Source organism: Caretta caretta, chromosome 3 (genome assembly GCF_965140235.1).
Source record: "Caretta caretta isolate rCarCar2 chromosome 3, rCarCar1.hap1, whole genome shotgun sequence".
NCBI classification, from domain to species: domain Eukaryota; kingdom Metazoa; phylum Chordata; order Testudines; family Cheloniidae; genus Caretta; species Caretta caretta.
In genome coordinates, this window is record NC_134208.1 from 87,170,849 (window position 1) to 87,184,129 (window position 13,281).

Here is a 13,281-nt window from a genome sequence, read left to right on the forward strand (position 1 = left end):
TCCAGATTCCTTCCTGTGTTGCTTCAGGTTTGACAGCAGCTGTCACGAGCAGGTGCTTTTAGGGCCTTGTCCATTATTTAATGGGCATTGGACCGGGCTCTTCATCTCCAAGTTTCCTCGCTCCCATTAACTTCCTCTGTTTTTTCCTCTCACTGTCTCTTCCTTTCTGACCCCATATCCATTCATTCTCTCCTTCTTCCTGAAACACTCTCACTGCTCTCCTTCTCCTCGACCCCACCACTCTCTTCCCTCCCTTCCCTTTTCTTCTCCCACTGTAAATCTACCAGCCTCCCCTAACTCTCCCCTTCAAACTCCACAGCCTCACAAGTGTCAATATCCCAACAGCCCCTCAGGCCATCTCTTGTCCTGCTCCATGTTCTCCCTCCCCATAAACTCTTGTATGCTCCCTTTTTATCAAATCCCTTTCCTCTCCCATTTGCTCCTCTTTTTCGCCTAAACTTTCCCATTCTCCGCCTTTCCCCAAGGTCTGCTGGCTGAGCTGTACTGAAAGATTTGTGAAATCCTTCAAGTGTTAGCGCCTCGTTTTTTTCTCTAGCAGCTGCTCAGTTCCAGTGAGTCTAGTTGTCCCATTGGTTAAATAACACACGTGGGCCATAGACGTGTTCCCAGATTACTCTCTGCAGCATGTCAACCACTTTACCTGTTTCTTTTCTACCCTCTGCGTCTGCTATGCTTTTCACAAAGAACAGCAAACAATAAAGCCATTTAATGCCTCAAGGCTTTTGTATTGTTTGCTAATTGATATATACTCACCTTCCTTTCCAAAACCTGTTGCATTGAGGATGCTTGATGATTGGTCACATACAGGAACATACAGTTGCTAAGATCTCCCTTTTAGTTTTGAGACTTTTATCACCAGTTTCCTCTTGTGTTAATCCCAATGTTTAAAAGTCACATGCATGGAGGGTGTGAGTACCTGTGTATACATATATCTGGCAATATCAGAGATATTTTTCATTTAATTTATATTAAAATACTAAAACAATCAGTGTTAAGTAGAACCAGGGCTGGTGAGTCATTCCAATCCTGAACATACAACTGAGGCCAAAGACAGAATAAGTTATCCTACCTAGGCAGTGATGAGCTGCCAAATCTTAACAACGGGTTCCCTCCTCACCCCACGAGGGGCTTGTTGCCCACCCCCACCCCCTGGGACTCCTGCCCCATCCAACCCCCCCATGTTCCTTGACGCCCCCCCAACTCCCAGTACCCCTGTTCTGTCCCCTGACTGCCCCCAGAACCGGGAAGGAGGGTCTCATGGGCCACTGTAATAGGTGCCCACCCCACCCTGAAGAGCCAGAGGCTCCTGCCAGGGGGAGAGGTGGGGAGTCCCGGCAGTGCTTACCTGGGGCAGCTCCCAGGAAGCATCCGGCAAGTCCCTCTGGCTCCTAGGGGAAGGGGAGCGTAGCTGGGGGGAGCAAGAGGAGTGGCCGCTCCCCCACTGATCACATCAAAAGTGGCGCCTTAGGCACCGACTCCCTGGGTGCTCCGGGGCTGGAGCACCCACGGGGAAAATTTGGTGGGTTCAGAGCACCCACAGGCAGCTCCCTGTTCCGCGCCCAGGCCTAGCTCACCTCCGCACCTCCTCCTGAACGCACCGCCCCCCTCTGCTTCTCCGCCCCCTCCCTTGGCTTCCCGTGAATCAGCTGTTCGGCAGGAAGCCGGGGAGGGCTGAGAAGCAGGCGGCGGCTTCCCGCTCAGGCCGAGGGTGGCTGAGGTGAGCTGGGGCGGGGAGAGGTTCCCTTGCGCCCCCCCTCCCTGGATTACCTGCTGCGGCGCGGGAGGCCCTCCTCGTTCCCCCCCGCCCCAGCTCACCTCCACATCCCTGGGCCTGAGCAGGAAGCCGCGGCCTGCTTCTCAGCCTGCCCCAGCTTCCCACGCGAACAGCTGATTTGCGGGAAGCCTGGGGTGGGGGGGGGGGCGGAGAGGCAGAGCAGGGCGGCTCATTCAGGGGAGGAGGCAGAGGCAGAGCAGAGGTGAGCTGGGGCCGGGGGTGGGGTGGGGAGCTGCCGGTGGTTGCTCTGCACCCACCAAATTTTCCCCTTGGGTGCTCCAGGGCTGGAGCACCCATAGAGTCGGTGCCTAAGGCGCCACTCTTGGCCACTTAAATTTAGAAGCCCTTTTAGAACTGGTTTTCCCCGTTGGAACAACCGGCTCTAAAAGGGCTTCTAAATTTAATAACTCCAGCTCACCACTGTACCTAGGTACTGAACATGCTGTAAAGATCCTCTTCCCACTAGCTTATTAATGGTAAGAAACATGTCCTCTTGAATGTCACAGTATATAACTGTAAAACCTGCCAACTTGATAAAAGCTACATTTATATACAGTAGCATCTTTTACTAGTGGATTTCAAAGCACTTTCCAAATATAAATTAAGACTGACAACACCCAGCAAAGTAAGTTGGTATTATTTCCCATTTTGTAGAGAGATACATTGAGGCACAGAGGGGTTAAGTCAGTGGTTCTCAAAGCCGGTCTGCCGCTTTTTCAGGGAAAGCCCCTGCTGGGCCGGACCGGTTTGTTTACCTGCCGCGTCCAAAGGTTCAGGCGATCGCGGCTCCCACTGGCTGTGGTTCGCCACTCCAGGCCAACTGGGGCTGCGGGAAGGGCGGCCAGCACGTCCCTTGGCCCGCGCCGCTTCCCGCAGCCCCAATTGGCCTGGAGCGGTGAACCACGGCCAGTGGGAGCCACAATCGGCTGAACCTGCGGACACTGCAGGTAAACAAACCGGTCCAGGGCACAAGGGGCTTTCCCTGAACAAGTGGCAGACCGGCTTTGAGAACCACTGGGTTAAGTGACTTGCCAAAAGTAGCAGAGTAAGTCAGTGGCAGAGCCAGGAATAAAACCCAGAAATCCTGATTTACAAGCCCCTACATTAACTCGTAGATGTTTGCGATATTGTTTAAGTACAGTACAATATAAAATCTTCCCCCGTTCTGTTAGTATTTGGTAGTTTTACTGTTTTAACTTCCTATAATATTTACTGCTTTGATTGTCTATTATACTGATGGTAGTTTTGCTGCTTTGGCTTTTGTTCCCTAAAGTGATACACTACTAATACTAACCCCAGTATTCCATATTAGCCAATGAGTGAGACAGAGCATATGGCAGGCTATAGTGTTACACTGGAATTCAAGCACGTTCTTTCCTCAGTGTATTATTTCAAGCTCCTACCATCGTTAGTCAGCAGCAGAAAGCTAGCTGCTGTGAATTATGAGGTAGAGCTGCTATAGACAACACATGTACATACACACTTGGAGGTCATATACAACCATAAGCTGTTTGTATGATATAAAACACAGTACAGTGAAAGGGAGAGTTGAAATGAGCTTACGTTGATATGCTTTTCGCAAGATGGATCCCAAAGTCCTTTTTGTGTTAATAAACTGATTAAAATTCTCTCTCTAGGAATCACTTTATCTTTGAGATGAAATGTGGCAACTCTTTAGTGGCTCATCCAAATGCTTCAAACTATAGAGATAATTTGGGTTGGCAGAATGTAAGTACCTTCACTGAAATTTGGTCAGATCATTGTAGTTAATGATCCTAGCACCTGGATATCTTTAATGATGACAAGTGATGATGACCTTTTAAATGTAATTCAGAAGAAAGCACCTCTGGTAATGTAGTATAATACTATGCTGGTGTATTGGGATCCAGGATTATTGATGATACAAGAGTCTCAGATTTTGATTTACCAATACCACAACCTGCAGTAGCTTGGGTTTTCCTCCAATGTATTTCATTCAGGTGGTGACTTATCCAAGATCAAGAGAGGAGACTCTGCTAAGGTTTTATCTAGTCAATCAAAATATAATTCATGTTTATGATTAAATGGAAGGCATCCATGAAATAGGGGACAGCAGAGTGGGTGGGGATGGCACATAAGACTTACCACACAGATTCCAGATCCATCGAGGCACTTGTTTGCATTACCATTACAGTTACAATGCGAACAATCTCCTGAAGCAGTTTGATAAAATCCTTCTTGGCATTTCTGCAATGAAAAAATCAAAATGAAATATTTTCTACATATATGCATTTTAAGGTCGGGTTTGGCTAATATTCAGAGACAGGCAAGTATTGCATCAGTCTGGTTTCCTCAGAGAACATGACATAACCCCATCAGAATAGACACCACACACTCTGCTGAAGTCAGGTTGGGTTTTACCTCCTTCTCCTTTAGTCTTTCTTTCTTGTCCTCTCCTCATTAAAATGACAACATCCATTCCTCTTTCCCCAGATGGCCATGTGATGAGAAACTTGTAGATTCTTATGGTAAATGTGAGGTGCAAATGGAGAAGATAAGCTGACAGAAAATTATTGACTCTAAGGCTTTATAAAGATAGGTGTTTTTGAGGAATATTTTGAAGGAGAGGAGGTATCTCATTTCACACATACAGGACCTGATCCAAAAGTCTACTGAAGTCAATGGAAATCTTTCCATTGGCTTCATTAGGGTTTGGATCAGGCCTATAGAGAAGACAGAAATATACCTATGAAGATTAACATTCCTCTGAACAAGAGCTAGCTGACAATCACGGAGTGTGGTTTGTATGGTATTCATCTACTCACTCCAATATCTATTGATGGGGATGACAGCATGCCAAAGCTATACTATATTGTCATTCCAGAAAGTAATTCCTGAAACGACAGCACAGTTCTGGATGTGCCATATAGAGATTCTATGTTTAAGTCAAAAGAGATGTGAAGAAATTAGATGTGCTTTTGTACAGTTTGTATGCTGACTTTCCTGTAAACCCTTGAATGTGTGACCATAACTGGGATACACCTATATTTATTTTGATCAGTATGTTTACTGAAATTTCACATTAATACATATAACATAAATTTCATAGAAAAGAAATAGTCTAGTATAGCAACATGTTTTAAATATTAATTATAGCAATAAAATAAGATAATCAGTAAAATAAATACTAATGCTAATAACAAAAAACTCTAAAATGATATAAATAAGATTACAGAGTGCACAGGGGCTTAGAGAGGGGCGGTCACAATAGAAAGATGAAGTGAGCTGTAGTTCATGAAAGCTTATGCTCAAATAAATTTGTTAGTCTCTAAGGTGCCACAAGTACTCCTTTTCTTTTAAGCTTGACTCAGGTCTGAGGCTTCAGTAGGGACCCCAATAATCCTTGTGGCAAAGAGTCTCTCTGCATCATTTGTGTGTGGTGTTATGGCCATTGGGGTTGTGTGACTGTGGATCCTGTGGCCCTTCCCCTTGCCTACCTCCAACAATGTCCTAGGTGGGACTGTTGTGAAGACCTACTCCCTCAGTGGTGTGTAGTGGATGCAGGGGCCCCCAGAGCCCCTATAACATTTCCCTCATGGGTCTTAAAGGGTCTAGTGCTGGCTTTCTGATTAGCTGAAAGCTGTGCTACATACCACATATACTTGCATATAAACAGGAATAGGATATTTGGCCTAAATGTAAAGGAATTTTTCAGAGAGTCACTTATATAAGGATATGTAAAAGACCTTCTCTTCCCCAACCTGAAGGATTGGTGTAAATATGGTAGTTTAGATGTACTGGCATCTCTCTGGAATGACAAATCCTCTTTTTCCATCTGAGGGTTGGATGGACCTGAAGGACTTGCTGATTTGCCTACAGTTCTTTCCTGTGTCCTGGACTTAGGCTGTGGTGGCATCATCGGTGCGGCAGTGCCTTTCTCCTGTTCTCTTATGTAGCAGTGTACTCCCAGAACAGGATTTCATGCCTGTACAAAAGCCTACATGGCTTATGTGTAGGTCAATTACACTTTTAATTTACAGATAATATACCAATATTTATGGTAAACATAGTTAATCGTAAAATGTCCAGATCTTCAAAACCCATAAATCTGTTATTTGCTTAAAAAGACAAATGCATATAAATAGCTCATCTGTGACGCTGAACCTCTTTACTTGATTATGGCTGAGCAGACCTATTAGCTGCTTGTGGTCCCTTTGTTAAGAGAGACTGAAGGAAGAAGACTCAACAATATTCACGAGCCATTCAGGGATAGGATATATTAACAGTTGAGTATGGTGAAAAGGAAGATTATTAATAAAATTCCCCTGAATATATTTTATTCTTCCATTGTTTGGTTAGATTTAGAGGGTCTATCCTTGAGGTGATTTTCATAGTTGGGTGTGTGCCCAATTTTCCATGAAGATATCATGGGGTTGGCTCTCTGCTGACTTGCAACTTCTGTACGTCATTTATGATTTAGTTCCTCAATGATTTAGTTAATGGCATAGAGAGCACACTTATAAAGTTTGCGGATGATACCACACTCGGAGGGGTTGCAAGTGCTTTGAAGGATAGGATTAAAATTCAAAATGACCTGGACAAACTGGAGAAATGATCTGAAGTAAATATGATGAAATTTAAAAAAAAGGACAAATGTAAAGTACTCCACTTAGGAAGGAACAATCAGTTGCACACATACAAAATGGGAAATGACTGCCTAAGAAAGTACTGCGGAAAGGGATCTGGGGGTCATAGTGGATCATAAGTTAAATATGAGTCAACAGTGTAAGACTGTTGCAAAAAAAAGCAAACATCCTTCTGGGATGTATTAGCACGAGCGTTGTAAACAAGATACAAGAAGTAATCCTTCTGCTACTCCATGCTGACATGCCTCAGCTGGAGTATTGTGTCCAGTTCTGGGCGCCACATTTCAGGAAAGATGTGGACAAGGAGGAGAAAGTCCAGAGAAGAGCAACAAAAATGATTCAAGGTCTAGAAAACATGGCCTATGAGGGAAGATTGAAAAAAATTGGATTTGTTTAGTCTGGAGAAGAGAAGACGGGAGTGGGGGTGGCGGGGGGGGAGGGAATATGGTAACAGTTTTCAAGTACATGTTGTGAAGGCCAAGAATATAACAGGGTTCAAAAAAGAACTAGATAAATTCATGGAGGATAGGCTCATCAATGGCTAAAGCCAGGATGGACAGGGACAGTGTCGCTAGCCTCTATTTGTCAGAAGCTGGGAATGGGCGACGGATCACTTGATGATTACCTGTTCTGTTCATTTCATCTGGGGCACCTGGCATTGGACACTGTCAGAAGACAGGATACTATGCTCAATGGACCTTTGGTCTGACACAGTATGGCCGTTCTTATGTTCTTGTGTTCTTAAAAGTTTGTTACAAGGAGGAGGGAGAAAAATTGTTCTCTTTAACCTCTGAGGATAGGACAAGAAGCAATGGGCATAGCGAGCAGATCGAGGGACGTGATCGTTCCCCTCTAATCGACATTGGTGAGGCCTCATCTGGAGTACTGTGTCCAGTTTTGGGCCCCACACTTCAAGAAGGATGTGGATAAATTGGAGAGAGTCCAGCGAAGGGCAACAAAAATGATTAGGGGACTGGAACACATGAGTTATGAGGAGAGGCTGAGGGAGCTGGGATTGTTTAGCCTGCAGAAGAGAAGAATGAGGGGGGATTTGATAGCTGCTTTCAACTACCTGAAAGGGGGTTCCAAAGAGGATGGCTCTAGACTGTTCTCAATTGTAGCAGATGACAGAATGAGGAGTAATGGTCTCAAGTTGCAGTGGGGGAGGTTTAGATTGGATATTAGGAAAAACTTTTTCACTAAGAGGGTGGTGAAACACTGGAATGCGTTACCTAGGGAGGTGGTAGAATCTCCTTCCTTAGAGGTTTTTAAGGTCAGGCTTGACAAAGCCCTGGCTGGGATGATTTAACTGGGAATTGGTCCTGCTTTGAGCAGGGGGTTGGACTAGATGACCTTCTGGGGTCCCTTCCAACCCTGATATTCTATGATTCTATGATTCTATGGGCTAAAATTGCAGCAAGGGCAGCTTAGATTGGACAACAGGAAAAATTTCCTATCAGGGTGATTAAGTACTGGAATAAATTGCCTGTCAGGGATGGTCTAGATAAAATTTAGTCCTGCCATGAGTGCAGGGGACTGGACTAGAAGACTTCTCAAGATCCCTTCCAGTCCTATGAGTCTATGATTCTATGATTTTCCTCTTGTAAAGTGGTTATAAATTGCTATCAAGTCAGAATGGCAGCATTTCACACCCACTTTGCACTGGTAGAAATGACTACTAGACTTGCTTTACATAGTTCTCTCTTATTTTCCTGAGTTGCTCTGAAATAGGGATCATCTTCTGTTCCTACCTGTGCCTTACTTTCCATTGTCCTACCCATTGCTCCTCATGTCCATTCCCTAAGATGGTTCTCCTTGCCATTACATTAAATGTTCTCGTAGATAGTAAGAGACAGTAAGAGAACTGCCCTTGTCTTCTATTCCCCTCTCAAGGATACTGGATGAAGTCTTTTATTCTACCAAACTAGCTGCTTATTTTAAATTATAATGGTATCTGACATGATATTGGCAATAGGAAGGCAAGATTTAGACCTGAAACATTAGCTTAGCCCTACCCCAAAGTTCTGGAGCTGGTTCTTTGGCAGAGGTGAACATAAATGGAAAACTTAGCTGCCTTTACAGTTTTTATACGCATTGTTAATTTAATTTGCTTTTGGAAATATTTGTTCTCTGTAATAGCTACTGGGGAGGAAAATCCTTCATACTATGGCTACATAGGGGTATCATAAATACTAGACATTTGTATTGCTTCTTTCAGCAGATGAAACCTGACATGGAATTGCAGAATTGGCTCACGATAGACTAAGAATTTCAGCTGGATGATTGAACCACACACCATGGAAAGCAGACAATTAGTTTCCAAATTGAAAACAGATTCTTATTACAAAGTCTTTCTTGGCAGTAGTTCTCTCCTCCCATATAGATATAAGGCATGTTCTGTTCTCTAGTGTCATTCAGCTGGTGGGAGGTCTTAACTGATAAATTAGTGTCTGTCTGTGATAAGAACTTGAGGGCAGTCCAGACCAGTAAGAGGTTGTGTCACCACTTGCCCTGCAACCCTGGATGCCTCACAGTGCTTTACTGCATTAGCTCCCAGCCTGGGATGCTCAGAACCAGCCTACAAGCATGCAGGTCACACTCTGAGCATCTGTGTACTAAACAGCTCTGGTTCAGCAGTTCTGATCCCAGCAGCCTGTCTACAGGCCCACAGTGGCTTCCACCAGCCTTGGTTACAACGAGCAAAGTGACTCCAACAGACTCCGAGTCCTGAATTTCCCCCAAACCATGTCCTCTGCAATGTTCAGCCCTCTCCTGGACAGTTCAGAGAAATAATATGGTTAATTTGTTCCTTTAAGACACAACAGCACATAACAGCTTGTTAACTTAACTGGGCTAAATACACCGATTCATTAAACACAGCACTGAGTTGGTTTATAGTAAAAATAAAACAAATTTATGAAACAATAGGACATAGATTAAGTGATGCTAAGTAAAAGGAATAAAGTTAGAAAAGGTTACAAGCAAATAAAAATGAAAACACATCTAAATGTCTAAACCTTAATCCAGCAAATAAAAGTACTTTGTTTAAGATGTTTTCTCACCTATATTCAGTTCCCAGAGACGCTGATCCCCCCCAACTGGTGGATCCATCTTTTTCAGTTTGCAAGAGTTCTATTGCCTTGTGTCCGTTTAGTGATCGATGCCCAAAGATGGCGAGTGTTTGTTTATATCTTCCACAGTTCAATGACTTTGTTTTAAAAGGCAGGATGACCTCATGCTGTTCTTCCCTTCCTGAGGGCTTCCCACCCCCCTGTATGTAAATGGGGCTTCCATTGTTTTAATTCCAGTGTGCTTAATTTACATAGGAGACAGGTAAATGGTTGTCTTCTCTCCTGTCTGAAAGGGAATCTTTCTCCCTGTTTGGCCACAGACTTTAAAACATAATATCATTAAGTATCCATACTTCCTCATAGTGTTAATACATACATTTCACAATTATATTAATCACTGGCATGTCATTAGCTTTCAGAAAAGACCTCTCTATGCCCTGTTATTATACAGTAATATTGTATACAATCAGTTGATTCAATTGCTTATCACTTGTGGTTTAGACCCCCTGTCTTTATAGACAAGCAAACCTTTGAAATAGATTCTTCTGAGAGCTACCTGTCAATCAAAGTAAAGTTTATTGAAGCTGTGAGGAAGAAGACATGTGTTTGGTTGTGAAGGAAGTTCCATGCTCTTTCTTCTCCCAGTTATTGGCTGAATAGCTTTGTTTACCTAATATGTGAAAATGGACCTTCATTATCTTCACCTGAAGATCGGGCTGGTCAGAGAATCAACACAATTCTTTGTTTAAGACAGACTTGTTTAACAACCTCCCCTGACGTGCCTTATTGAAACACACTTTAGTCATAATTCAAGCATATATCCATAACTCTTAATACCTCCCACATACATACATCACACAACAATATTACTGATAAGTGAGTTATTAGTTTCCAAATGATGTCTCACAAAGCATATTCTGTACAAAGATTACTACAATAGTGTGTAGGGTCTGAATAAAGGGGTGCTTAGTGTCACACTGTCCAATAGCTTTCTTGCTCTTGTGGTATGCAGAATCATTGTTAGGATATAATGATGACCATGCACATTGCTGAAGTGTGTATAAAATTGAGAAAGGGAGACCTACAAGCTATTTACAACTCTCCAACAACGTTAATCACCTTTACACTTATGTTAAGCACATCTGTTGTGTCTCTGCACACCATGCTGTAAACGACTACCCTACAATATTGTAACAAATACCCAGCCCCCTAAATTGTCACTCTGCTGCAGTGTACACCCTGGTCACTCAGAAATGTGCAGCTGCAGAGATGATAGAACCAAACTTCTCCCATTCCAAAAGTATAGTCATCTTCCATTTAAACTAAAGGGAACTCTCTCTTAGCTGAATAGGGCCTATAAAAGACAGTTCACCTGTTCTGAATCAATCCCACGGAGGAGAGTGATACACAAAGAGTTAAATTTTCAAATGTACTTAAATGACTTAGGAGCCTAAGTCCCATTGACTTTCAGTGTGACTTAGGTCTCCGGAAGGCCTGATTGAAATCAATGGGGATCAGGCACTGAGCCTACCTAGGTGCTCTTCTAAATCCCATTAGGTACCCATCTGTATCTTTAGGCACCTAAATACCTTTGTAAATCTGTCCCTGAGTGCCTAAGGCCCAGATCTTCAAAGATCAGTGTGAATTAGGATAATTCCTTTAAGGATCTGGGCCTAAGTAATTTTTCAAAATGGGACTTAAACTCCTAAGTCATTTGGGTGCTTTTGAAAAGGTTCCTTTTTTAAGTGCTGCTACTAACCATTGTAAGTACAATGGGCCTGATTCTGCTCTTGCACTGGTTTAAATCAGAAATGTGCTATCGAAGTTAATGGAGCTGCACAAATGTGAGAGGGAAATCAGATCCAGACTGTTGCCCTTGGATACTGTCAATTTATCAAGCATTCTCCAAGTATTAATTATTATTATTATATTTTTACTATTCCCTCCTCCACGGGTGACAATGGAATGATCCATTATATGTTCCAGTGCATACAGCCAACATCATGTTTATAAAAAGACATGTCAGAATATTTAGCTAATTGAGTGATCCAATTGGGCTAATGTTTGTAGGTGCATAAAATAATTGCAGATAGGGCATAAGCAGGTTTGGAACAAAATCAATTTGGCCTCCTTGAAAAATGTTAAGTATACTCCATGAGTGATGCGGGAAGTGGGTGAGCAACATTTCCACCCACTGGCCCTTTTATGAACTTGGGAAACAGTTGGTGAGCCAGAATGTTGGGTCTGCATAACCTATTATATCTTCAGGATTAGGCGTTATTGGCTCCGGGAGGGGATTTCTTTAGCCCAAGGGACAATATTTTTTCCAAGTACAAGTTGAAAAATCCAATTCAATATACCTCTTTTACTAAGTCCTTTACAATCTGTAAACCCTGTTTGCGTATTTTACATTGATTTTTGCACTTGGGTTTTATTATGACATTTCTTAAAACCGGCTGTAATGCTGCAGTATTAGCTCTTCTTGCTGAAGATCGCTGTAGAATATGCTGACAGTGCCACTGGAGTTACTTCCTTTCCCCTGCTTTGTCTTAACCCCCTGTTCCCACCGTCTTTGGTGGTGTGGGTGTAGGATAGGGCTGTGGATAGAAGAGAATGTGGAAACATGAGGCATGGTTCTGTTCTCACTTGCACTCATGTAACTACACTGCAATCAGTGCTGTTACTCTGATCTATACCTGTGTAACTGAGAGCAGAATCGGGGCCACGTTCCCTTTTCTGAAGCCTCAGTAGCAGGAGTGATGTCATTGCACGGTACATAGGTTTGCTGTGAACATGCCTTTTCTAATTTATTTTCTTTAAAGTGGGAGAGAGATGTAGGTAATTGCTCAGAGTGTTCTAGGTGAGTCTGAGATCAGGTGGCATTTTCCTGAGCAGGTTTTTAGTATATCTCCCTGAAGCAGGTCCCTCTTGTCAACAGAGTGTCATATACAGGCAGATAGTGCCTCTTACTATTAGCTCTTACTATTTATTATTTGTATCCAGGTAGTGCATAGGGGCCCCAGTCATGGATCAGGGCCTCCTTGTGCTAGGTGCTATACAAACACAGAATAAAAAGAAAGTTACAGCTCCAAAAAGCTTACAATCCAAATAAAAGATGAGCCACAACAGATAGATGCGGGAAGCACAAGGTAACACTGACATAGTTATGAATAATGAGATAAGCAGTGATTACAGCCTGCCGGCTGCCTAGCCAGTGCTGAGTTGTATGTAGCTCTTAGACTGAGGAGTACCTGTCAAACAATCCTGCTGCCACTTTGCAGCTTGGGAGTAGGGCTGAAGGATTTCTTCCTCCCAGCCCTGAAGAAGCAACTCAGCATACAGCATGGGTGGTCAGGCACCAGACTGAAGATTAGGCTCTAGAGAATTATCTACTAGATTCTTACTTCCAAGTGCAATTTAAGGATCACTTTAATCACAGTGTCATCTATGGAGGAACAGCTTTTGAGTTAATTAAAACCAAGGCTTTATTTGGCCGCAAGCATCTTAAATATACATGAGACTATAAAAAAAATTCTGTCCTGGGTCCTAAATATCACAGTTCTGTATGGTGTGGTGATTTTGTTACAAATGTTTTATATGCAAAATGCATAGACACTTCAGTTTCTTGCAATAAACACACATTTTAAATCATATTGGAATTATTCCTTAATATGTTAGCTTTGTTTTGGAAAAAACTATCAAGATGTCTACATTCTTCAGTGAGTAACCACAGTCTTATTTGGTGACCCCTTTTCTGCTTCTCTTCTTCCCCCGCTTTGTCGGTCTATAA

General features: G+C 43.0%; 1 protein-coding gene across 1 annotated transcript in view; it reads right to left on the bottom strand.

Annotated features, from left to right (window-relative positions):
* Window positions 1-13,281, bottom strand: part of LAMA4 (laminin subunit alpha 4) — a 145,870-nt gene that overhangs the window by 107,383 nt on the left and 25,206 nt on the right. The window contains exon 2 of the mRNA XM_048844760.2: window positions 3,920-4,021. Coding sequence (XP_048700717.2) covers window positions 3,920-4,021 — 102 coding nt within the window. The remainder of the gene's footprint in view (window positions 1-3,919; window positions 4,022-13,281) is intronic.